The 27,591-nt window shown below is 38.0% G+C and overlaps 1 protein-coding gene across 5 annotated transcripts; it reads right to left on the bottom strand.

Moving 5' to 3' along the window:
* Positions 1-318: 318 nt before the first annotated feature.
* On the bottom strand, positions 319-26,290 carry Catsup (zinc transporter catecholamines up). Of its 5 annotated transcripts, XM_086976347.1 has the most exons (11): positions 25,979-26,288; positions 23,467-23,547; positions 22,999-23,206; positions 22,598-22,758; positions 16,821-16,962; positions 16,365-16,454; positions 12,704-12,910; positions 12,192-12,302; positions 12,003-12,109; positions 3,997-4,108; positions 319-3,871 (listed from the first exon to the last, which is right to left on the bottom strand). In XM_086976347.1, the coding sequence occupies exons 4-11, from the start codon at positions 22,697-22,699 to the stop codon at positions 3,732-3,734; spliced, it is 1,011 nt and encodes a 336-aa protein (XP_086832473.1). In that variant the 5' UTR covers positions 22,700-22,758; positions 22,999-23,206; positions 23,467-23,547; positions 25,979-26,288; the 3' UTR covers positions 319-3,731. The 5 variants fall into 5 exon arrangements, with proteins under 5 accessions (XP_086832473.1, XP_086832475.1, XP_022672448.1 ...); XM_086976349.1 differs by lacking the exon at positions 23,467-23,547 and having other exon boundaries at positions 22,598-22,775; positions 25,979-26,289; XM_022816713.2 differs by lacking the exon at positions 23,467-23,547.
* Positions 26,291-27,591: the final 1,301 nt, after the last annotated feature.

Raw genomic sequence — 27,591 nt, 5'->3', positions numbered from 1 at the left:
TAATTAGTGAGCTGGTTGATGAAACATAGCCCTTTCAAAGTATGTTTCGTGTTTCTTAATTGGATGAATATTGTTCCCGTATGGAGAAGTTTTTCTACCGTAAAACACTTTTAGGCTAGCTAACCTTTTTTTTTTTACTAGTTTCCTCGACAACAATTATATATATACATATATATGTATATATATATATATAGTTATAACTAATAACTTAACAATATACGCGTTTAAAAAAATGTAGATATATATTTAAAACTAGCTCTACAAAACACAGGAAATTCCTGGAAAACGATTAATCGAAATGGGGAAAACAAGATTAGCTCTGTGACGTATCGGGAACATTTTATTATGTAAGCGTTTCAACGAGGAAGCGCGGCCGCTATGTTAAAGAAATATCGATAATTTGGGAACCGGTGATCTTATTCCTTCGTAGCACATGTGGTTTGTTTATTTCTAGATGTTACAATTAATTGAAATAAAACGAAGTATTAAGATTATTATTCCATTCCAATTGAACAGCTGGAATAGCGGTGAAATGTACAAGGCTAAATTCAAGGTCTCACATTAACGCTACGTTCATGGCCGGCCATGACTTTACATTAAAAGTAAGGTAAAGCTTGCTTTCAGGTATATTGGCGATTTTTCAAGTTGAGTTTAAGTAGAGGGATACAAAAGCGCTAGGTATCCAATCGCAGAAAATTAAATTTTGCATTAAAATTTGTATAGGAAAGCGGAATTAACCCACTAAACCATCATTGCTAGTAGAGGGTAGTAGAGCTGTATTGAACTATCTGAACCATTGTGGCCAAGCTAAAACTGAGTAACAGAAAATAACATGGTTACGGGTGGCAACGGCATAACAAAGTTAATATCACGGGGTCTTTATGGGACTTGTAAAGGTGTTGCTCTACAATCCAGTAATCACTTACATTAGGCTGGGTGTAGTAATAATCAAGTTTTAAAATAAACTGATTTGATAACTGGTTTATGGTAGCAGGACGGTTGGATTGTAAGAATGGTTACGCCTTTTATATTATAGCAGGCTGAAAAGGCAACAGTCAAAGTATAAAGGGTTATGTGAAACCAAGTAACTACATCGAAAAACTGTTGGTGCGTACTATAGTACGTTAGGCTGGCCGTAACATCAATAAATTAAACTAGGTTAAAAAAAACGCCGGTATGTACGCATACGGTGACATTAGTGGCCATTGTTATCCTGTGTTTTAAATTTTTGTCTTTAGGGTAATGTGAAGGACAACGTCTAATAAAAAAAAACTGGAAAAAATGAGCTATTTAAACATTGCATCCGTGAGGTAATTAGTGAAATTAAAGCTTAAGTATACAGAGCCGTAATTCAAGTTATGCAAGCGGTTCCCGAAGCGGTATTGGATAAAAGTACCCGCTTCATTTTGAAACGCCGATATGGAAAACAGAAGCAAGTTTCCGTGTGTGTTTTCATCCTTGCTGCAATCCAGGGAGCTTAATCTACAATATAAATAGAAAGTAATGTCCGTCAGCTGCCATTTCGGTAACCGTTTGCTTAATTTCCGTTCAGTAAACCTGTAATGGTAGATTACGACTCTGTATACTGTATTTCCACCAATCACTTCACGGATGTAGTTTTCTTCGGCTTGTTTATTAGATCTTGTTTTTCACATGACCCTAAGAGCAAAAACTAAAACACGGGACAAAGACGGCCACTCTATATCAACGCAAATCGAGACCAGTCGGTCTGAGAACAAGGCTTCTAGCGAACTTATTGTTTCCCATCCTGGTGAAACTAAGGTTTCTCGCCTTGAATAGACTTCATTCAGTCTATAAAAAGGTTTATGATATGTCGCGACACAACTCGCCCTTAACTGGCTGCAGCTCGTTATTTCCGAACAAAGAGGGTCCAATAACGCTTTTGCTTTACAAGCCACGCCACACAATGGCTTTTTGCAAGAGAATTACTTGACACTTACTTGAGCTATATAAGCCCACGCAATTTTTTTCATTCACATTGCCGCCTAGTTGAAAATGGTAAGACAACACTTGCAAAATATCACTGCAATGAACCCCAGATTTTGATTGGAAACTTCGATAAATAACAAATATTACTTCTAAATGTAGTCTTCGACTGCACATGGTGCTGTGTTTACCACTCGGTAAGCTGTTAGCCCTAGTATAATATGGTCTAGTACAAGTACGGTGGGCTAAGGTTGATTTTGTCCCCCTTTCTGTGCTTACATGCGCCTACACCCGTATATATATATGTATATACACACGCATCTGTTTATTTTTTACTTTCTTGATTTCAACATCTGATCGTTGATACCAGTCATCCTGCGTCCACTTAGCATCCACGTGTTCCCTGTGCATTAGTGCCTTTTGCAACTCGGTGTACCACGGGTCTTGGGTTTTCATCCCGGCCACTTTCCTACCAGCTTCGCGTCGTCGCCCCACGTTTCCTCCAATGGAATGTAGTCCTCACACTTCGGCCGTCTTCATAGTGCGTCCTAGACGCTTTCTTTTACTGGAGCCTTCACGGAGCAAATCTGGCAACTTCGTACCGTGTATGACCGCTTTTTCCCCGTAAACCCCTGGTCTACCTAGACACCAGCTTTCTCGTCCGCCAAATTTTTTCGCTGATACTACTTAGCGGCTGGGTCTCTCTGCTTCTTGTCTGCCTCTTGGTCTCTGCTTCAACGCCAGCGATTTTGCGGACCACGACTGAGTGCTGCTACTGGTACTAACCGTTGGTTCAAGGGCAGTGTACCTCCTATAGCAAACGAGTTCGGAGTGATTCGCCTTTTGTGGTGATCCGACCGGTGGCTTTCATGTTCCTTGTTTTGTCTCCGTGTTCTGTAATTAAGCCGTAATCGGCAGCTCTCCGGCCTTCAGGTGGTGGTTAAATCGCTCTCATAGGTTTAGTCGCTGCCACCAAATTCTAAAGGAAGAGCCCGTTGCCTGGAGTTTGACAACATACCGGCTTAAGGCTAGAGCTCTTATACCTTAATCGTATCCGACCTAGCAGCAGTCATAAAACGGCTTCATATATTTCATTTAATAGGCATTAACGAAAGAAGTGTCCGTTACAAATTATCGTTTTACATGCATCGTGTTGTATAGTAGTGACATAACAGAAGATGGTAAACAAATATATGAATTGCTTAAATGTTTGTTTGTATCGTGCAGATATACGGGTAGTGCACAACACTATTTATTCACTCTGTTACAAATGTCACACGCACATTGATACGCCGCTCTGAGTAAGAATAATCTGTCTGTTATTTGTCCTGCTCCCTATCCATGTAATAATTTTCATGAAAAGGACTACTTATACTTTCGTCGCTCTTTATATCTTTAATAACGTTCTTTTTAATAAGTAGCGATGCTTAAGCCATAAGTTTTGCCATACATTGTTCTAAATTAGCATTAGTTTAGTGTGCTTCAGGCCACATGTAGTCATTAGAGATATCATGAGAAACATAATATAGTGTCAGGCGAAATATGTTCATATGAAGTACCTTGGATACTTATCTTTACAACAAATGTTGCTGTTTCCAGTTTTATAAGAGCAAATATGTTGACTAAAAACAGAAATGGAGATATGAAACAACGGGATGAGGATAGGGATGGATCTTTGTATAACAAAAAGCTCTTTGTGCAACAAAGATTATGCCCATAGAAAATCTCAAGCATTTTTTCACAATCGGTTAACAAAAATAGCCCATATTTGTATATTCGCGAACTTATACACTTTCGAATTCCGTAAGAAACATCATCATGCCAACCCCCAGAACAAGTGCTATGATTTCTTTAACAGATTGCCAGAACCGCGTTTTCTCTAACAATTCCGGAATAACTGACACCGTAGCAATATAGATGAATCCTGAAATCGATATCGAACACATTTAGTTACCAAGTTCGCCAATACGTTCCATATTGTTCACAATAATTATTGAGGTTTGAGTATGTCTCATGTATTTAAACGCAGAATGGCAACCAGCCACTAACCTCCTGCAGTAAAAGGCAAAACCCAACGGGCAGCCCCAACACCGCCTGCTAGTAAAGACACCATTGTTCCTGACAAGCAGCCAATCGCTGTGACTAATTGCAAACACATTGCCTGAAAACAATTCACGAAGGTACACGGGAATGTTAATTATACTTACTGTGTTAGTTGTGGATAAATGTATGTTTATATAATAAATTGTCTTTACCATTCCGTCTAGGCTCGAATAAACCTTTTGTGGCCGTTTGTCACAGTATGCAACCGGTTATTCACTATCCTTGTTTTTCTTTGCAACAAGACCACAAATACATATTGACAGAAAACACTTTGCAATTCGAGCGAAGACCGCCTATTGTTTAACTCACTTTCACGGGACAAATCCTCCATTTCCGAAGTCGACGGCTTACAGTTTTGCCGTGCAATTCTCGAGAACTTCAAGGAAGGCTTTCATGACGGCTCGAGATTTAGCAAAATTATGAAAAAAGCCATTTTATTCCGGATTTTTGATACAACTAGAAGAGGTTATTTTCGGGGGGAGCAAACCAACTGCCAATTAAGTCGTCTAGGGTAGCTCCAATGGTTAGCTTACAATAGCCTTTTTGCGCTTTTCCTATTTTTCGACAGTTTTGAGCCGTAGTATTTTGGGGAGTCTTACCTTACTATCGGGCCAAACTTTTGGTCAGCCAAATTTTTTGCGTGGAGTGCTATTTAGCAACGAGTCTGTACTTACTGATCATGCTTGATACAGTTATTTTGTAAATTATAGAAGGCGCGTTTTGAAAATGATTAGTAAATGATGTACGTCCCAAATCAGAGCTGTAATTGGGGCGAAGGGAGACCATATTGAATGACCATCTACTTTTTAATTGTATCAAATGTGATAGCACTTTTGGCTGTGCTTACTGATCTAGTGTGCTGCGAATACGTTTTCGTACCATTTTGAAAACACTGTATTCGTTAGTTATAAGATCTTCGTTCGATCTCCTGCGCGGTCATGACTTGACCCTTGAAGTAAAGCTATACATCTTATGTCAGGTTCAAATCGAGCGAATTTTTAGATCACGGCAGAACCTCAACACCCTTAGCGGCAAACACCTCAAAGACCTACTTTACGTATGATGTGGTGATATGTTATGCATGGACATACGAACCATGGTTTCTTCTCTGGGAAGCACTGCCTGAGGCAGCATTTTCGTCTAAATTACCTTACTGTATTGACGTTCTTTCATAATTCTGTTGGAAAAATACAGAGCTTTTGCACCGTGAATAGAAATCACGGCCCGCACCATTATTTTTTTCGGACGTCTTACAGAGAAGGTGTGAGACCTTTGGTCGGAAGGCCTGCAAAAGTGTTGAGCGTTACTACCCAAAATTTCAAAAAGCGATTCATCTGAAAAACAGCCTTTTTTCTTAGTTTTTAAATGTCAAACCTTAACAATGGTTTAGTCCACTTGAAACGTTTATGGAGAGAGTTTAGTGGATATCTTTGGGCTCGTTGCGACAGCTAAAACCATTCATTTTGATGCAACATCGTGGGCTTCTTATAGGCACAATGGCTCCGCGCTTTTCCAGCCATTGACATAATTGAGAAACCGTTATAAATTCGTTTTGTAACGTGGTTAGAATAATCCTATCCCCTCACTGCGTTGTGTACGCTTTTAACCCCCTGTTTTCTACTTTTCGTGATAGAAAAACACCACATCATTCATTTTCTGAGCTGCATTACCGGTTGCACGTATTGGTGTTCCGACCCATTTCTTTTCGATACTGCATATGTCTAAATATTGGAGTCAACTGCTTTTCCGGAAGCTTTTTCCGTAATACCATTATCAACTCATGTATAGCCATAAAAACATGAAATTAACATCAGGATCATTTTTAGTTACAAGAACTTTGCTGTCATTCAATAGAAAGGAAGAATAATTGCAATTTTAATCTGTATCTCTTCCACAGTGGAAAAGAACGAAACCAGGTAGTAGAATTGCACTCAAATATTCGTACATGCTGTGGTGAACAGCTACTGCATCACACGTCTCAGTAAGCCACAGCAGTCCTATCTGCTCTTCCACAGCAGTTTAAAAATGCTGTTCTAGTGGCAGTGTCGCCACGTGTTATATCCCACGCTAGAAAAATCTCATTGCAGTTGGTTGCGTTAGGTGTAATGATATCGTATGAAATTTTTAAATGGCAGGAAAGAGTATAGCTATGTGGAACAGGGCCAGTTCTTTCGGGGTCTTTTTCTAGCCAACGAACGTTCATTTGAAATTCTAATACTACGGAAGTTTCATGGGTCAGATATTAGGAGAAATTCGTCGGTTGTATTTATGACCAAATATTAGAAGATAAAGATAAAGAAACTTTTGCTGAACGATAAACAACCAACTTATTTTTCTATAACAGTTTCTTTTGTTCCATATAACACCATCACCATGGGAATTATACGGCACAGAATGAAGTACGCCGATCTATGCCAGTGTGATTTTGAACGTTATGAAACGAAATGTCGTCAGCTACTTATTACATCGTAAAATTAGAATAATTGCCTCTGAGTCTGTCGCACATATCTATGTATGTATATGTCATACAATGCCGAACACATGTGTTGTATTTTTGTCCCTATGTGTCATACTTGCAAGGTTGTTTTTAAAAGAAATTGCGACATTGGTGTTCTCATGCAGCATCGTTGGCAGGAACAATTATCGCTGATATGACTCAAACGCTTTACTCTATTAATGAACACTAAATTGTAAGCATAAAACCATCACTTAAAATTCTAAATCCGTTAAAATCTTAAATATCATGCCTCGTAAGTTTTTACAAACGTGCTTATTGTTTTTAGTCCACTCGGCAAATTTACTTTTAATAAAATGGTAAAACATTATTTTTATGGCGTATGGACAAATTCCTGAAGTTCTATTTTTATTATCGTTGCTCTGTTTTTAAATAACTTGAATGCTGTGTCCTGCTCATTAACACTAGACGCTTTCCAACAAATTATGTGATAAATACATGTAACAAATGATTGAGATAACCAGCTTTGGCGCTCCTCGTCGTCATTCCTGTGTAAAGTTCTATAGTGGTTAGCTGCTAGTGGACGCAAAATCTCAAAACAGTGTGTACATACAAAAAAGGTACAGAGTCCAGCCGAGAGGGATAAAGACCGTCCGATTATGGAAACATTTGTGAATTTGGGATGAGCCGGGCCACGTTTCAACGACAACTCAAGGCTGTGAGAAAAGCCGCAGCTTCTGGTACTCGAACCGAGCTTGTTTGAACATGCACGTCATGTGTTTAATAACGTCAAAAGACTATAGCAGCATATTTTGCCAAATGCGTAAGGATTATATAAAGTTCTATCATGCTCAAGGCAAAGTCAGTTGTGTACTAGTTTGCTAAACGCCTAGATATAAACGTACCGGACAGTTGACATCATGGATTAGATGATCGCGTTCTAAATAAGTTTTTTGGCTACAACCCGAAAATGTCTTTTGCACGTGCAATGAGTTTAATGAGGAACCGGTCAAAGTTTTCTTAAAGAACTTCCAAGATTTTCACGGAGCCATATCATTCCACTTCTTCGAGTATCTTTAATCTGCATGTACTTTCAAACGTACTTTCTTATGATAATGAATGCTTCAAGACTGATTGCACCTAAAGAAACATAAGTAGCTGCTTAAATAACATCGTAACGACGCGAAATGTTTGTTACAACATCTTAGTTTTCGCGAGCGGCTACACAGATCTGCTGTCTCCTTTATTTCTTAGGATTCATTTTAGGGAGCACATGCTCACGGGTATGCTAGTTTTAGATCTCGCAAACCTATCGGATCACAAAGGAAGTTTTTTTCGCGACCATTCACTGTCTTCAAGAAGCCGTGTCTGTTAATTATGCAACTGGACTCACATAAGCCTAAGCACGATTAAGTTCGTTCTGTAGGCAGACGTCCATAACATCGTACTTCTTTGGTGCTGCTCGAAAAAACCCTAGACGGGGCAACCTTGCAACGCATTCGAAGTTTGGCTTCGTAAGCCACGGTAGTCAAATCGCAGTCTATGCAAAAACGATATTCATCTTCGTATATCGTGAAAGAATTCCAGAAGACAAAGATGTTTTTGCATTCACAAAAGATGATTTTCTCCCTCCAATTGCGCAGACTGATGATCAGCCGAGGCAGTCGGGCTATCATAAAGTGTCATTTCAGCAACACAGCCCTTCGTCTTCTAAATTGGGGTGCTCTGGTGCGGGCAGCTTCATTATTGATTGCCACCATATCGTAAGGGAAAAGAGTCAAAACCTGTACACTGTCCGTTGCTCCGATAAAATCACATGAGTAGTTTCGTTTTTAAAAAAATGGGCTTGTTCGCTTCAGCTGTCCGAAAGAATCGAAAAGGACGATATTGCCCAAATAAGTCTGATGCTCATTTGTATGTCAACAGCTCTTTTAGAAATCAATAAAATTTCCAACAAACATTCAGTTACACTCAGAGCGGTATCTGTTCTAATCTGTTTGATCTAAATCGCTTCAAATAGTTAGCCGCCCATATAAATCCACCTGGTAGAGCTATATGGTTACCCCCATGTACATATAGATATATATGAGAAGGCGGTGCTGTGTGAGTCAATATCTAGTTGACGCTATTGTTGAAAGCAATTACTGCCATAAAAGAGAAAAATTCGTCAAGATATATATATATATATATATATATAAATTCGTCATATATTCGTCAAAAACGCTTCTGTGACATACATGGGCTTCCTATTTCATTGCATTTGCGAAGAATATCCATTTACGACACTTATGTCGCTGACTCATATAACCTGCTTAGGTGGAGTTATATGTCGAGGTCTTGGAAATCTGTAAACATGATTTCGTCGGCAAAAACATTAACATGGATTTCGTCTTCGTTTTCGAATATTTCGAAAACTGTCTCTCCTAAGCTAAGGTTGTACGTATAAACTAGTTGCACTCTCCATAAGTGAATCCAGTTGTCCAAGTTTTCAAGATCGAGAAGAAAATTCTACCTCATTCAGTATAAGAGGAGCGGGGGTATTTTTTTGTACACTCTGCGTGTTTTATGTGGCGCGAGTGAAGTGTACATCACAAGACAGCTAAGCAATAAGAAACCAGCTCTATTGCAGCGTTTAGTAATTCTGTTACAGCAATCAAAATATCCTTTTTGCGGATATAAAAAGAAATATCGGACAGAGTATCAGGTCACTGAGGCCGCTGGGCTGCACAGTTACGTAGCAGCCTTGGTGGTATTTGATGTTTCTTTGCCGTTAATTACATTATCGGCTTTTGTCGGCACGAAAGCAATTCAAATGTATACTATGTAAAGAGTTAGTATATACTTAGGTGCTTATTAATTGCCTATGAATACCTCGAAATATAAATATGTCTAGACAGTCGTTTGACGTTTTCATAGGCATTAAGCTTTTTGCTTTCCTGAAAAAGTAGCTGGCAATATTAAACGCTCTCTCGTACTCAGAGTCTACAAAATCAGAACAAAGGTAACCCGCGAGGCTTCTGCCGGTGATGAACTGAAATACCATTTGCTTTAGGTGCAACGATGTTAGCTTACATTTGCCTGATATCAACTTCGGTAAGCACAATAGCTTAGGTCTGCCTCGCCGTTATTACTAACCTCACCTTTAGTTCCTCTAAAAGGGATTTAAATGTCAAACAGATGTTTGCTTATTGGCACGTTTCAGAATCGGTCCCAACTCTCTCGGCAGATCAGAAAATCTAAACCGATCTTCGGCGGCATCAGTGAATTTCTCAAAAACGAATGTTGGAAATCTCAAACGGCATCAATGAATGCTCTCAAGAACAAATTCTGGAAATGTCCGGTTAACAATAACTGCAAAAAGTAGTGGTTAGATTACATTTCGAGAAAACTCAGATGCCCAAAGATAAGAGGCATTCGTTTCTAGCTTTTTTTTTGTTACTGTAGAAGAACTTTGGGCACTACTTTGCGGAGAGTGGTGAGCAGTCTGGTCAAAGCCCCTTCGCGTATTTTCAGGATGGTTAAGATTGTTCAAAGCACTTAAACAACTAGTCTTTTTGCTTATCAGGTAGATTACAAGGTCGTATCGGTTGTTTTGGTCCGGACATACCATAAACATAACACGCCTGTTATTTCACCGCATAAGATGGTTACGTCTTAAATCATGACAAGTGGGCGAATACCTTTAAGTACTATTAATTGATCTCTTTATGAATTCAATGTTATTAAGCATTTCGGAGATACTAGCACCTAGCGGTTCAGGGTATATAGGAAGGTTATTACTTTAATGAGCTTGATCACATACTCTTCCCGTTACACTGTTTATCGCGATTAATAGTACCCTAGAACTAGTCAGACGCTTTGCTAGAAGCCAGGGGCTCGATGGCAGGCGCTTCGTTTACATTTAGTATCGTAAAAGAATTTAACAGTATATTGAAATGGCCAAGAGTGACCCCAATCGTTTTTTGTTAATTGGCTCTAGTTTCTTTCTTATTTTAAAAGAAACGAGGTTAGAAGTTTTCACTTTCGGTGAGAAAGGATTAGTAGCCTGGTGCATATTTTATGAAGTCCATTTGTCAACGAAAAAACCGTAGATCTCGCCCGCGACGAGCATCCGTGATAATTTCATCGCAGATTTTCCGATACAAAGATACCAATTATATAGCTAGATACGGCTTTGAAAGGCGCAACGTCTTGGCACACATATGTAGACATTTGTTTAACGTGAACAGTTTTTGAAATGATAGGAAAATTAGATAGCTTCATGTCAAATATTTGCCATTTTGTCGGCAAATTGGCGTTTGCTAAAACTCCAGCCAGGTTTCTTATAAGCTTAAAATGCAATGGTCTATATAGAATTACCTTACCCTAGCCCATATAGCCCCTAGGGCAGTCATGTAATGTAATTCAATACAACGATTTTCAGTTTGTCCTTGAAGACTTTTAAGTTTGGGACTAGCGAAGTTATGGTTGAAAAACGAGCCTGTTTTGTTTGTTTATCGTTCACCAAATGTTCCATACCGAACAGTTATATACTCTACCTGTAAATTTCAAACGACCTACTAACACGAATTACACCAAATTACTAACTTATAGAGATTTTTATAATTGAGCAGTTTTATAGCATTAAAATTTAGTATCAGTGTTCTCTTAATAAAAAAAGACGCAGGCACCCATATGGACCCTGTTCTATATAGATTTTTATCCAACGAATTATCGCAAGGACACTTAAAATCGGTTGTGTATGTTGAGGTGCGTAATCCATGACTTACCGTAGTGTATAAAATGTGTGTAGCCAACGATTTAACTTCATGTGTAACACCTGTGTGAGCCCACCACTTGACCTAATGCATAACGCTTATCTACTCAGCTAATTTAGTACTAAGTGAACGTACACTGCTTGTAAAAGTTACTGTATGAATTTCGCGCTCTGACAATGCTCTTCTTCACTTTTTCCGTAACCCAATTGTGAAAGCGCACCGTATTCAAATCCACAATCAGGTCGCTCTTTTTGTCCTTGCGAATTTCAATTGGACCAGACCTCGAAGCACAGGCCAGAGTAAATTTATATATTTATTAATAAATATTTAACATATCCTTCTCTACTCTGACTACGATAGTTAGCCATCACCTATCAATCAGCACGTTTCCACCCATCGTCGATCGAATTTTTCAACACAGCGGACGTCTCCTCCGTTGAGCATACACAAAACAAAGGTCACCACAATGACGTCTGCGATAAGTCTCATCCGGTCGATAAGGGGTGCCGTGTCTGGCAGACAATGTATATTGATTCAAAAGCGTTGTAAAGCATGAAAATACGTAATAAACAGCTTGTAGATAATCATAGCTTGTTCTAGGAGTTGTAACTGTCAAGTGGCTTCAACTGTTACCCGTGAAAAACCCTATTCATAAGTGAGATAAAATGGCTCCTTAAACATATTTGCTTGTAGAAAGGTTACGAAATATTTTGTTTATATGCTGCTTTAGCGCTACAAACCTTGCGTTTGCTCATGCCGCTTTGAACAAGAATAGCGAAATCACCAATTTCATGTGGCACTTCGTGCAGTAAAATCGTTACTGTCGATACAATGCCTGCAGTGTTGCCTGGAATATTACAAATCGAAATGAAGGTTGGAAAACGGTTGCAATGTATCAAGATAGTAAACACAAGGTAGTACGTACGTACCTGCAAGGAACGATGCTCCTATGGCAAGGCCATCAGTGAAATTATGAGCAAAATCAGCAGCGAGGTTGAGATACGCTGCTACTCGAATGTCCGATCCTTCTACATCAGAATCTGAAAAGCGGAAAAATCATTTAAAGCTATAATCGAGAAAGACACCGATAGCACCTTATGGCACATTTTTTTCCTCATAGACGCATGATGGAGATAACCTCTATTGAAAGTGTTTACAAAAACAAGAATTTTAAATACTTTCAAGCGACACTTTCCTTAACGTGACTCAGAAAACAGTATTATTTGTGAGACTCATTTCACCAAGGAATGCAGCTTCTGCTAAAAACATCAGTGCACAGCAAAATACCAAGTAGTATATGTACTTGTACTCATCATAAACGCTTATTTGGTGGGGAAGGCTGTTTACTGGATTTTTTATTGATAATAAGTGAACAAGTGCTTCAAGCATATCTGAACTGCATTAAAGTAATATGCTTCAATTTATTGAAATTTTCACACACCACGGTCACAAAGCTTGGTTAATTTAGTATCCTCTCTTGCCTTGCGATCTCCAGCAGCTGTTTCCTTTGACACTTTTTTCAGCCCTTTTGATTTTTTCGACTCTTTTGCCATGTCCTTTTTATCGCCAGTAGTGGACTCGGTAGCACTGGGTGACGTGTTGATCCTGTGTGAGTGGCTGTGACCGTGATCTCCGTGCGAATGATTGCCTATAATAGTGATACCTTCGACTATAGATTCATATAGTTCTATACACCTGTCTCACTATGTGTCAAGAAACTATACTACTAAAAAAAAAAAAAATAGGAAGACAACTGTCTTTATGACACTGCACCAATTATTTGCTGCCATGTTGACACGTACTGGTATTTAACTGGGTTCGTAAGACTGAGGAGTAGGCAGAAAGTCTTGGTATTGCCTTTTTTTGGCAATGGCTGTATCAACTCATATACGCTTCATAGCACAGTTACAACTGTGGCCCAAGCTATTGTGTGGTTAAACAATATTTAAATAGTTTTTACAGAATTTAAGGCCTTGTTCTTACAAAAAGAACCTAACCGCTTTGTGGGCGACACAAAACAGGGATTACCATTGAAAGATTACAAATCGGACTTGAAAAAATTTACGAGAATATATATAATAGATACATTCCTTTTTTTCAAAGAATCTGAATCTCAGTCACACTCTAACCGAATTTTAGTGAATCTAGGGTTTAAGGTTTAAAAACTGCGTAGTAAGTATGAGAGCTGTTAGATACATGGATGAAGTCATAATATGGCACGGTGTGCAGTACCTTTGCTAAATAATTAGAGTTGTCTTAGCACCGATTTTTTGCTTTCACAATAAAAAGTTTAGCGACTCTATTTTTTTGTGATATAACCGTGCAATCAGTATTATTAAAAAACGTGGCTGAAGGGTTAGTTAGTGATGGCACCCCATAGGCATAATCGTTCTGGGATTCGTTTTCACATATATTTCCGATACATAAGGAAAGAATCATAGTAGTCTGTAAACGATAATTCAAATTTATCATCTTATAACAAAGACCGCGATGCCCATTTTGCAGACTTTCTGCTTTGTAGCCTCTCCCCGTCAAAGGTGAAGTATACTACAAGCTGTACTCCAAAGCCAATAAAGACTATTCGACTGAGCAACCTCGAAGAAAGAAAAAGTTAAATAGATGAAAGAAAATATATTCAGTTAATGGATAAGTCACCACTTTTTTTTATTACTTCTCTTCTCAATTTGTCATTTTGTTGGTGTCCAAGTGTTAGATACCACTGAGAGATCATTGGTCGTACACGCCTGTGACTCTTTCTTTTTTTTTGGGCGATAAACGTATTTCCGAGTATAGATTATTGGGTGGGTTTCAAACGACGACAGTTTAGTCATGTCAATCAAGTAAATACCATACTCAAGATAAAAACCTATGTGAATACAAAACAACTCTTTACGAGAACCCGTGAAGAGATAAAAAGCCAGAACTATTTCAGAGAAATGATCAAACAAAACAAAGTTAAGTAATCAGAAGACTAATATAGCTTGGAAATGTTCTTTTTATTTCAATTTAAAATACAAAGTATCAAAACGGCGCCTATTATATCTCAAATTTACATTTTTCTCTTCTTTTAATTCGATCGTCGGATTGAAATCGATCTTCCCATTACTTTTAGCCTTCAAACGTTCAGCTTTGTTGTCTCTTATTTTTTAACTTGAATGGCTTTTCCTTCAAAAATGAAAAACTGACTTTCTTTAAAAAAACTTAAAAAGCCATTTTAGAAACTAGATTTGAAATAATTTGCAGTTTGAATGCAAAGAATACAAAGGATTCGGCCTTTGCAGGAAATGCAGAAGCCGTTTTGTAATTGGCGATCAGCAAGCGACAAACTGAGGGCGGCATCGCCTAAACGGTTAATACATCTCTAAGTGCATTGCCATAGAAATCATGTAAAGTTAGCATGCAGTCACGCCGATTTAAACAATATCGTTTGCAAAAATAATTTCCAGGAAAGTATCAGTGCACATATGGTTACCATGCCATCTCATCGATCTATGGGAGGATCTCTTGTCAGTCTGAGTATAACCTAGATATGTTCATCAACAGCCGTTCCGGTTACCCCTGTCGGTGAAGCACATTGTTGATGTTGTGTTGAAGGTCGTCGTATCTTGTTTCACGAAAAAGATAGCCGGGGTGTATACTTTAACAAAAAAAAACGAGAATTTGAAAAAAAAGCAATAAATAAAAAAAAAAGAGAAACCGATCCACTAAATAAACGCGTTGTTTTAATTGTTACAAGACCATGAACTTTGTCCCTTCGAGCTAAGACCAAAATGAAAACTTCCATTTGTTACGCACTTCTGAGGTCCAAGGATCTGCTATATATAAATGATGTTGTTGGCAAATTTGCCGCGGCCGTTTTTTACTGGCAGTACGGATCCCGATTGGTCTCGGACTACTGATTCCGGTTTACATGTTGTTTCTAGCAGCTTAATTACTGTGGTACGTTTCGAACACCTTATTTTCTGCTAACACTCGCCATTCAATAATGCGTGTACATATTTTGGAAATAGATGGTCCTCACGATACATCATGCCCACGCCTTTCGCCACGCCACGCCAAATTTTCGAATAAATCGCATCAGGTAAAACTGTTTGACGATCGTCGCTATGTCACAGTCGATTTTTCCTATCGATGGCCTGCTTATCTGACGATAGTTTTCTTGAAAACGTGATACGAGCGAAACTTCAAAATGAAGTCCGTTTGGATCCTACCAAGCAGTTGAGTTCAAAACGCATATCTGAACGCTAGCGAATTGTTCAGTCTTCAAATGTTTGGGGTTTTTTTTGTGCAGTATGCAATCCCCATAACAAGCAAGATAGAGATGTCAAAGATGTTGTTTCCCAGTCTGACATGCAATCTTTATAGCGAAAACTCGACTGATTTTTCGTTGCCCGCTGGATGCATCTTGACCGGTGGAGCAGAAATACCGCCTTAGAGCAATGTGTTTTTTTACAGCTAACTATCAGTTGTCCCATCTATGGCAAGTTTCGGTACCATTATTCAGTATTGCTTCAAGGCCTTGTCAGCATAGAATGCGTACTATGCAGAAAAATTACTATTTTCATCACCTTTCCAATTGCTTGGATTTTACCTAAAAGAACAAAGTAGTCTCTAAATTCGAACCTGACCCATTTCTGTGCTGTCCGATTGTTCATCATCGTAGGAACCTGGATAGTTTTTTTTTGTGAATACTTTTAGCTAACAGCAGATGGCTTCTGGGAATAGGATGTAAATAACAGCGGTAGGACTATTTTTATAAAATTAATGTTCATTACGTATGTAGCTTAAGGTGAATGAAATCACATGGTAACTTTTTAATTAAGCAAAAACGTGAAGGAGAAGATAATCCCCCTTTTTGAACTTTTTATCAAAGTTCAAAAAGGGAGAACAACATGATGGCCCAACAAACATAAACGTGTTGAAATTATTAACATCAATCTCAATCAATGTCAATGGACATCTTTTTTGTAATATAGGTAAAATCTCAGGCTCGTTGAGCATCAATAGAATCGCGATAATTTATAAATAATTACTTATTAATAATTATAATAACAGTATGTACAAGAGACATTAGGAGTTAAATAAAAACAGGTCACACTTACCGTTAACCATACGAACAAATTTCTCCACAATAAGGAATGCTAGGATACCCAGAAGAACGCCGAGCCCCACAGTATTGTCGTGGTGGTGGCCTAAAATAAATTTTTTGATTCAAATTTATTTTTACCTTGAACTAGAACATGGTTTAAACAAAAACATTAATTTTATACTTTAAGCACGATATAATTTTAGCAAATAATTATTTTATCATTTCTTGTCAAACAAAAATAGACATGTCAATATTTAGGGTTCAAGCAGTGAAATACACCAGTTCGTAGAATTGATAACATGCGTGACCAATAATCATTATAATACGAACAGGTTTTCGGTACGCTGATTCCAACTTGATCGCCCGAAGTAACAGGTAGCTATATAACCTTTTTTTTTTTTTATGTATTCAGAGATGGTTTAGTTAAGGTTTTCTCCTCAAGTGATTTAGTAGAAATAAAAAATACTACCATGTTCGTCTGAAGGCAAGTGCTCGTGATGATCATCTTTCGAGTCATTTGGTCCGATGTGCCTGTGAGGGTTCATTGCATGAGGAATTAGGTGGAGAAACGCGTCACCTAACAGTCCACCGGATGCAAAACTCAACAAAGTCTAAACGCAATAACGTTGAATTTAGTGTTGGAATAATATTTTTTTTTATTATTAATTATTTGATCTTTAAATGACGAATTTTTGAAACGAAGTCTCTGGACTGATTTAATCCAAATATGCATTCGTTCTCTGATTTCCAAGGCGGGCGCGTCATCAACATATCATAAATAGGAGAAATGGAAAATGCGATACAATATCATTCAATTAAATCTCAAACATCTTAATAAGATATACCTTACATACCGGTGGTATGTAGCTGTAGTAGTGTGATACTGAATGGCCAAGCTTAGTGAAAGGCGCGCTAAAGAATCAGTTGCTAAGATTACTAGCGATCAAAACAGCGTCATACTATCGGAGAATATCTAAATATTACATGCATGTGTTCGAGCCGATCTTTTATTGAGAAAGACGATTGGCGGATAAGCCTATCATAATGTGGTTCAGGTTTTAACTCAATTGCGCCTACCATTTGACATTAAGCTGAACCTCACTGATGCAAAGCTGCTCTCGTGCAGCCGCTTTGTTCCATTTTGTAGTAGCATTTCAAGAAATGCTTACCACCGCAAACAGTCTCTGTAATAGGCTCTTCGTAATCGGAGCCTAGTAATTTGGAATCATTACAACTGCGCTTCATTGAAATTCCTACTATAACCATATATCTGAAAACATACGAAAGCGGAAGAGAATCGGCGTACCATATTTCCTCCTAGATGCTGAACAAACATGACAACAGCTTCGAGAAAGAACTAAGAAAAGTAATTTTTTAATAGATATTTTTATAGTTTGAGGATAACATGTCTTTCAAACGCGAGACCAAGATCGGATGGCGAAACCGTGGTAGTACCCGTTTTTAGGTTCTATTACATCCTTATGAACTTTGAAAACAGAAATCAAAATACGGGAAAGGCACCATTAACCATGAAAATAAAAATTCTGGACATCTCTTGAAGCGTCCTGAGGGTGGCTTGCCATTATTGTGTCAAGGTTAGGTATCGTGCCTGTAAAAAGCTGTAGTTATACTATGGACGGACCAGTTGCAGACGTTACGTTTATGCAGGACCCCAAACGTCAGTCAAAATGTGTTTAGCGTCAAAGGATTTTTACAATTTCCTTTACAGAATAACGCAAAAAAATCTCTGCACAGATAGCAGTACTAAAATCCGCTCGTTAACTATAGACATACCCTTTTAATGAATGAAACAGAATACTATTTATTTGTCCTAACCGCTATCACTAGGTGTCAGAGTTAACAAAGAAAATAGCTCTACACGATGTCTGCACCTGTGAGCACGTTTATCAATGGTTTCGACGAAGGCGATGTAATTAACATAAAAATTTCAACAAGTTTTGACTAAGTAAAACGAAAACATAATAAATTTTCCAGCATACAATTTGGAAAATGAAACGTATTAACTGAAACGCCATGTGCGTTTACTTTTTACTCAAGTATGTTAAATTTAAAATCGTTGGGCGCTGTTATTGATTCTGTCATTTTTGCTCTTTGATTACAAATATTACAATGTGAACAGCTTTTCGGAACAGAGCCGCTTCTGCTCTTAGCTTGTTGGCATTTTTCTAGAGGCTCATTTCTTAGAAAAAATAATGGCTAGCTCCAATTTCATCATATGATAAGTTCAGTAAAATTTTCGTTAAAGACAGCACGGAGTGCGTCGTCTTGACGTCCATAAAAATTTATTCTATTATTATCTTCTATACGATACAAAGTAACCAACAGACTTACGGCTATGGCTTTATGACACACCTTGGTCAAAGGTTGGTTAGAAAGATGCACGTAAACAGCGACATCTAGCTAATGAAATTTAGTTTTCTCTCAGTTACGTTTTTGCACAAATTTGATGGGATATGGATTTGTGCACCAAAAAGGTGGACTGATAAGAAAAAGAAATTGCTCCCTATAAGGTACAGAAGTGCTACCAATGCCAGTCATCTAGTGCCCTATGGTTACGAAACGAAAGTGCGGACAATTCATGGTTTCCACAGTAGTGTCTTAGGAAATCCAAAAGTTGGAAGCTGTGATGTATTCTCGATCAAAAATCGACCAAGGCTAAATGTTTTAAGGTAGCAGCACGTAAACCGTATGGGCCGGTCATCACGGAAATCAGTAGCAATTAGTTCACGGAGCATGAAAATTAATATGACAACTGTTGCATGATCCTACGAAAGCTTAATAATTCGCAATCGTAAACTGAGTCTCTCAATTAAAACTCTGTTAGGAGAATCTGAAAGCAGCTGGAAAGCGCCATGTTTAAATTGGGGAAAATTTTGCTAGGCTGTTTATCGCAACGACCATGCGTTCACACTATTGGCGGTATCAAATGAAAACCAGTTCGTTATGGAGAATAACGGTGCGCCGTTTTCGGCATTTGCGTGCAATTCAGTTATTATCTAATTCTTCCACGCTCGATAAATTCCCATCAAAATTTTTTTTACCCAAAGTCAACGTCTACGTTATTGCCAGTTTGTATGCGGCTCCTAAAAAAAGAGGAACACTTTCATAAAGCAAACCTGAAGACCCTCATTAAGGTTTAACCTTAAAGGGCTCAAAAATTTATCAATATGGCTCAAAAGGCCATTTTTAATGCATTTGAATACAGAAATTTACGGTCGTTTTAGAGAAGAGAATGCTAGTTTAATAAATAATCAAATAAACCCAAGCGGTCAGTATTCTGAAGAGTTTTCGCGCCTTCCTGTCCTCTGAGCCTTTGAGATTGAGCTTCGCATTTTTAGTAGTTTTAGCCTAGCAGCGGCCCAAAATTTGACTTTGTTGGGGTTTCTAGTGTATAGCTTACCTTAGCAATATTTTTAGCACAGCATCAAAAAGTTATTCGAGGACTGAAAAAAGAATATTTCGAAATCGACCGTTTAATAGTCTAGTTCCAGCTGTATAGCGAGATTCGCAGCTGTATTTATGGTCATTGGTGGTTACGTTAATCAAACACGATTCTCAGGGATGACATTCGTAGCATATGCAAAAAAATCGTCCAAATAGTAGTTTTTGTTTAAATACAATCTTTTCTACAAAAAACATATCATATATACAACAACATATAGAAAAAAATACAATCTTTTTATTGATTTTTTGATTCGTTGGCGGAGGTCCGACCGGTATACAACAGGTCGAAGTATAGCTCACGCACTAGTCTCCGGTCGTAGTCGTTTCAAACACGATTAAAATGTATTGCTTTTATTGTAATAAATTACTAAGTACGTATTCGATGTGAATAAAGAGAAATATGATTTAAAAAATCGAAGGCCAATCAATAGGGCGGAGTCGATATCAGCAAGAGCAATTGCCGTAAGGTTATTGTGGACACAATACGAGTTTAAGGAGTCAATCTGGGTCTACTCATCCGTTACAGAGTGTTTTTTGCACGCACGTGATCTTAGCCTACCTGCAAACTCATAATATTTCGGTAACAGCAATTTCGATAGTGGCGCCATAGTTCACAGGTTTTCCGATAGCACATAAATATATATTCAACATTATGCTGTTACTACTTGAACTCATTTGCAAGTTAAGCAGGAGGGCTTACTATTAATCTTCAAAGCTCCGAAGCTCTACCAGTTGCCCGCTCGTAGAGATATGCAATGAAAGGAGGGGCTTATTTGTCTAAATTCCCAGCGATGCGCAATCATCTTGCTTAAGTAAGGTTTTTTAAGCCGTGATAAATACCAAAGTTTAGCGTAGGAGACGCGCTTAATTGTTTAATTACTAAACAGTAAAACCATGCAGAATCTCGGTAGAAGCTAAGTATTCTTGCAGACATATTCACCTGGGTAGATTATTCAGCAAAGTACTTGCTCTGATACTAATAACTCTCGAGTCTCATTCTGTTTGCACAGTGGGAAAACTGGCCTCTCTACCTAGATATAGTAAGCGCGCTGCACTGCTTTTATAACCATCAACGGTCTTTAGAAATCGTTTCGTCATTCCATAACGATGTCGCCTCAGAATGCATACACAGGCGCTAGTGTAAGTGAAGCCGATAGTCTAGCAACAGAGATTGAGGCTACAAAATACAACTACAACGTAAGCAACATTATAATAGGGCTCAATCAAGTAGGAGGTACAGTCGCGAAAGGTCGTCATTCGATCTATGAAGCCGCCTTCTGTCAACGGCTGCAGTCCATTGGTCGAATATTCGTATATCGTAGTAGCGGACGCGCTCGCCAAATGGACAAAGATTCTAAATCGACTTTTGCTATGTATACTTTTCTGAGGCCTGCGTTGACCGAAGTAATCCTGCGGGATTAATCACCGACAATAGGGATTAATTTCCCTGCGCAAAGTATTTTGGTCCATTTATCGTTCCATCACCAGTGGGCAAACTGAGCGTTTTCTAGATCCTATCAATCAAAACCTGTGAGAGCTCTACGCTCTTTGAAACTTACCACAGCATTTCTTCCGACATCTATTTCTGTCTAAGTACGATTTCTTTCTATTACATCTATTTCTAAGTACTATTTCTGTCTTAACCGATGCGGACAACGTTAGGCTTGCTTTGATCGCGCAGAGAGTTGCGCGGCTGCGAGACGGACATAGCCGACCAGCGTAATGTTGACACATGAATAAGGTTTTAGCTAAATGATACCAGGTGTGCAACTCCTGCACACCTCCAAAGCCAACGTCGGTCCTTGCAGGATATTAGAGAAAAAGGCAACTCGATCAACTTTTTAACATCTAAGCTGGCTATGTGCTTGAAAATTTGCTGGCATTTAAAAATGACTGCTATACTGACAACCGATAGATTCGATGTGCCAACTGGCTAAAACCCAAAATTGGCTATAAACACAGGACCGACCTTGGTCTCTATCGGTTCCACTAATCACTTCATATGCAGCGCAATTGCAATTATCGTCCAGATAAGAGCGACAGTTTAACATTTATGGGCACATTACCGCGAAGCTCGAGTTTTACCTCGAATACAGTTTGATTATTGGCAATTGGCCCTGACAACAAGTTTCACGGAAAGGTCGCAAGTAAAATGAACTAGAGATAAAATTTTGTAGAAAATTGTATCGGTTTATTTTTTAACTTGGTAACTACTTTTATTTTCTGAGCGAGTCTTTTACGCAAGAGCCCTCCTTCAGAAACAGAAAATATTATTCTTACATAAAACGAATTATATCTTGTTTTTCAGTCTGATCGTTCTCGTCTCTACTCTACCCTTTTTATCTTCCATACCGTCTATTTGTTGCTAAAACCCTATGCAAACGTGACGTGTAATTTAATAACGAAATTTACATACCTACATATTATAAGTCTTAATGACGTTTGTTTACGTGTCGATTGCTTTATAACTACAGAAAAAGGTCACATCTAGTGAGTTCATTTGAGAGAGTTGCCGCATACAGCGGGCTCGAGTAGAGCAAAGTCGGACTTTCATTCAGCATATCGCAGGCCAACATCGTAAAAATGTGGTTCAAAGCCCACACTACTAACAGATTAGGATGAACTCTTACAACCATTGATTGGTGGTGATAGTCTTTATCACATTTATTCCACAAAATTCGACAATTCTGGAAACTAGTTTTGGCGGGCAGCCCAGCAACTGCGAACAAAGGACTAGCTATGATACATAAGGTTTACCTGGCTGAAGTGCCAATAGATTACCTTTAAAAAGTCCTCATGGCCGGTGCGACCAGCAATGGGTATGAGTGTTAGAATCAAAAATGGGGCAACTGAAATTAGTAGTGTCGCCCCAATTGCTTGCATCCACAACGTTGTTATGTCTAGTGGAGTCTCTTTTTTGCGGTGTCCATGGAAGTGTTCTCCTGCAAAACAAAGTTTACTACACTTTGTTTAATAACTCGTTTTAAACCAGCTTATCGGAACCAAATTCACTTTCGGCCACATTGAAAGTACCGGGTACCGGTAGTAACAGAAATGCATATTGCTCATTGGAAATTTATCTAAATCTAGCTGAATCTTATCGAAATTTGGCTAAAAAGTCTGTCAGTCAGAAGAAATCAGTCTAAAAAAGCAACGATAGACCTGTACACCCGTGCTCTTACCTTGGATTTTGTGGTAAGGGGCGTCAGAATAACCGTGGTCGTGCCGAGAAGAGTAATCATGATGGGAATGTTCATTCTCATCTTCAAAGAAATGTCTACGCTGATCATGGTCTTGTCCATGAGAATGTCCAAGGTGGTAGCTGACGTGTAAAGTGTTGTAGTTTTCTTGGCTGTTGCCGTGATCTGCGTGAAGATATGCGGCGCGCTTCTGCAATAATAGGTTAATACCGAATTAGCTTTCGCTTATTTAATAACTAAAGGAAAATGACACAGCCACTCAAGAAAATTCAACACAACAAACGCAAACTTATAGTGATTTTTATAGCATTTTTAAGTGAATTTTAGCTAATTTTTACAGCTGAAAAAGTGGACGATTATGCTAGCAATAATTTTTATTAATGTAAATAGTAATAATTATAGTACGATTCAAGTGTTACAAAGCCGATTATTCAGAGGCGCGGAACTCACCGTTTTTAATGATCGATTGACATGGTTCGTTTATGCGCGTTTCGATTTCATGAAACACGGTTTCTATTTTAATCTGTAGCACTAGCAGCCGATAATACCCGAACGTTGATAAAGAACACAGACCTTATTTAGCCTTACATTCATATAGACTTCAAAAAAAAGCAACGCAATTATTGCGAAGTGAAGATGAAGCGAGATGGACGGTGATGACAGCACTGAACTAAATTAAACAGATATTCTAGAGGCCCTATATGAACTTCTTTTATTTCTGTAAGGAATTTGATCGTCTGAATGTATAAAACTGCAACCGCATTGTATATAATACTTGTGTTGCACACTGGGAAGATTTCGAAAACAACGGATTTCTCAAGGGCTTGATGGTAATAGCACTGCAGAAAAGAGTTTTAGAGCAAACTGTATTTGAAAACGCATTTTACGACGAAAACAATTACTTCGAGAAGCAAATTTTCAGGGGGTGTTATCAATAAACAGAAGAATCGCAGCCAGTATATACAGAATGATCATGATATGTATGCTTCGCGGTAAACTTACGTTTACCTAATTTCCTCAACTAACTTAGCATTTCGAATGAGCAATAGCAACTGGCGCTGTTTCAGTGGAATCACACATCTACTTTCTACCATAGAATGTTGTATTTCTGTAACGAGAACGAGAGATAGAGCACGATGCATAGCCACTTTAAACTTACAATGTAGTTTCTGTAAGGGCCGTTAAGCATCTCGTATACCCAGATGCTTACTGACTTAAGTGAAAACGTGAATCAACGAAACAATTGATTATATATGCTAAATTAGGATCGCCTTCCGACTGCTCACTAGTCTATGTAGCTAACATTTGACGCTTAGTATGGTCTACATACTTAGGCTCGTGAGCCTATATAATCTTATAAGATTGAGAAGCAAAGTATGCGTTCAGCAGACGGCGGGTAGTACCAAATGCGAAGTGCGTGACTGTTACGATCAACGAAAAATTAAAGTTTTTGATTTCGCTGATTTGCCTTAGCTCGCGCAACACCAGCTTCTTTTCAGGCCGCATGACAGCAGGCATGGACCTACTCTTTTTAAACTAAGCACACACTACCGGGCGTGATTCTTAGACTTAGAATATTTTAACAGAATTTTCTATAAAGTGCCATTCTTGATGGTCATGCTCATTTAATATATCTAGGGGTCACTGCCGTTGCGTCTTCGATTCGCAGCCTAAACTACTCACCAGTCTTTTTTTAAAGTATTTTGCGTCAATCGGCAAATAGATTTTTGGTAGTAACCGTGTGTCGAACGATGGTTTGTGTAAACATATTAGAGAGTCGGTAAAATGAATTATACACCAAAAAGTTACAGACGAGTTAAAATGTGTGCTGGCAGCAGGTCAGTAGTCTTAGATTAGCAAAAAATCAAGAACTTCCAAGCTCTATTATATCTAAATTCTATCGAAAATCTTCCGTCTACCCGAAAGGAGCCTTCTTTCAATTTTTCAGAAGCCGCATGAAAACTGGTTATAATGTAGACCGTCAATGTCGGACAAAATAATAGGTTTTAAGTTTATTGAATGTTCAGCCAGCATAAAAGATTTGATAACTGCTAATCGCCGCTTAAAGTAGGACTGTCGCTTAAAAGTTTTTCGCCATAACTGTTGTTATGTTTTAGAAGTTGGCTACTTCCTTGTATCACGAAGAGAGGACAAACCCAAGCCGTTTGTAGAATCCAACACCAGAAACAGCCGGCTAAAGTTCAACTGGATTTAGACGGAGCACCCACTACATACATAGACCGTTTGGAAAGTACCCATATCTTTGTCCATTGTCTCGGTTTTCCAATTCTTCGTTGTTGATGGTCAAGTGTTACATACCATCGGAATATGATTTCTCCACATTGCCGTTTTGATCACTTTTTTAAGAGCGCAAAATTTTACTTTGAACTGAAATTTCAAAGATCGATATGTCCAGTAATCAAAGGCGTCATTATTTAGCACTTAACACTCATTTAGCACACTCATCAAATAGTAGTGACGCAACCTTACAAAGGTGTGGCGTGTATGATAACAGCTCTATAGCTGAGAGCACTACAGAATTACCTTGCTATCTATAAATAATAAATTTTCGGCCTAAAGGTTGCACTTCAACCAGGACTTCAATAGTTCAATAATGACCACTTTGTAACTCACTATCAGCGACCAAAATATTAGAAAAGCAAATCAATAAGTAAACAACGCGATTTTCTTTCGAACACTTGAAAGTAGAAAATGAATTTTACAACTAAATAGAATGACACCAATGCAATTCTTTGCTGTTATGCTTTGAATGGTTATTAGTTATCGTTCAATGACTTTATTAGTTAAGTCTCACAGCATAACATTCCTTGAAACAACTTACACGGTAATAAACATCAATAGTTAAAACAACTCTAATATGGCACCTAATTAAAATAACGTATAAATGAATCACAAATATTTTAAATACGAGTAGTAACTCATGCGCTGTAAATCAACACACCTGCGCAGCTTCGTTTGCCTGTCGGGAGTATTTGAAGGATGGAGATTCCACGTGTGCTTCGACGCACAAAGCCACAACCCAGCTTATCGTGTATATCAAATACAATCGTTTACAAGGAATCATATCCGCAAAATTTCTTTGCATTCAAGCTAGACGGTAATTTGTAATCACATGCGATTACAATAACCTGTTTCAGAGGCAAATCACTGGTCTAAAGGATATCAAAAGATGCAATAACAATATAAATACACAGATTGCAGTTGGTCTCCTGTTTATAGTAGACAAACTATTTACTCTCCACGTGTGATGGCACATATCATCTTCCATAGGGAGACCAAAATAATCAAGATGGCGGTCTATCCTATATAACAAAACATTCTCAATATGATTCAGTGTATTGTTATACATCAGGCTGCCTTGCATTAAGACATACAGGTTTAATGAAACATGACTTGACCGCAAATCAACCAATAAAATACATAAATGATAGGTTATATATGACTGTAATATTTGACTGCGAATTATAACAGTAATCTTATGTCGTAAATATATTAAGAATGAAATATCATAATAGAAATAAAAACTAGGCCGCTTAATTTTGTTTAAAATAACTTCGTCCTAACATTGTGGTTATGTGCCTCCATTGGTTAATAGTTAATAACTCATAGTCGTATCTCCTATAGATCGCATTGTTTTGATTAAATTCTAAGACCCTTGCCTCTATCCAGAAACGTCAATTTATCTCAGATGTTAAAAATCAGATAAGGCTTTATGAAGCATCTTCTAAGAGACCTTAGATCATATTTCTTTGGCTATCGAAACGTATATATTCTCTTTGTGATAACGGTGTTGTTGGCGTCCTGCTTTTACTAAAGTCCTCAACCGAAAAGAAATAATTCAATTTTTACTAACTGTGAGTTTTCTTGCGGAATTTAGATTCTAGGACTGCCATTAAAACGGAAGCCACAATCTATGTGTCGATTACTGTTAGCCCCAACTTGTTTCCTAAGGGATTCGATATCATAGATCATATCCAAATAAAATGACACGCAGAAACACATGGTGGTGGTATCTTAAATAAAAAAAAAAAAACAGTAAATGAAAATTGTGTGCCTTTAGATTTTAATCGTTAGAAAATGGTCAAGTAACGATTTTAAACTTAGTCTCTACAGGGTTTCAAATAGTATGTACAATTTATGCAGTATATTTGTTGGTATTATGTGGTTGCGTTCGACATGGAAAGTATCAAATTGGGCTTTAACGCAAGGTTATTTATTTTACTTATTAAAGCCAGTCATAAAAAATGCGAAGCAGATCCAAACTGATTGAATGACACACTTCATTGAATAATGCACCTGTTTAAGTGCCGCTAATTTAAATTTAAATATTATGCATAATATATGTATATCCATGATTAGTTCATAAAACGACTTAGAAATTCCCGAAAAATATCTATTGCTGTCAATAGCTAATAATGAATTATTTTATTATTAGTTATAATAACCGAAAATATTCTTTGTAGGAAATCAAACAATTGCCAGCAGGGTGTAGTTTCACAGCAGACCCTGTTCCAGCTTTATTCTGTATAATTCAACCTATCTGTACTATTAATA

The sequence above is a fragment of the Varroa destructor genome, unplaced genomic scaffold (genome assembly GCF_002443255.2).
Source record: "Varroa destructor unplaced genomic scaffold, Vdes_3.0 BEIS01000414.1, whole genome shotgun sequence".
Taxonomy (NCBI): Eukaryota; Metazoa; Arthropoda; class Arachnida; order Mesostigmata; family Varroidae; genus Varroa; species Varroa destructor.
Note: the sequence above shows the minus strand (reverse complement) of the source record. Positions and strands in the feature narration are given on the sequence as shown.

What these genes read in the sequence shown, in the direction of transcription:
- Catsup (XM_022816713.2), bottom strand. Translation starts at nt 26,122, where the DNA reads ATGCAAAGAAATTTTGCGGATATGATTCCTTGTAAACGATTGTATTTG. An exon ending in AGGCAAACGAAGCTGCGCAG is followed by an intron (nt 23,207 to 25,978) that starts GTGTGTTGATTT and finishes CTATTATTGCAG; the next exon opens with AAGCGCGCCGCATATCTTCA. An exon ending in AACCAAGCTTTGTGACCGTG is followed by an intron (nt 12,303 to 12,703) that starts GTGTGTGAAAAT and finishes TCCGCTTTTCAG; the next exon opens with ATTCTGATGTAGAAGGATCG.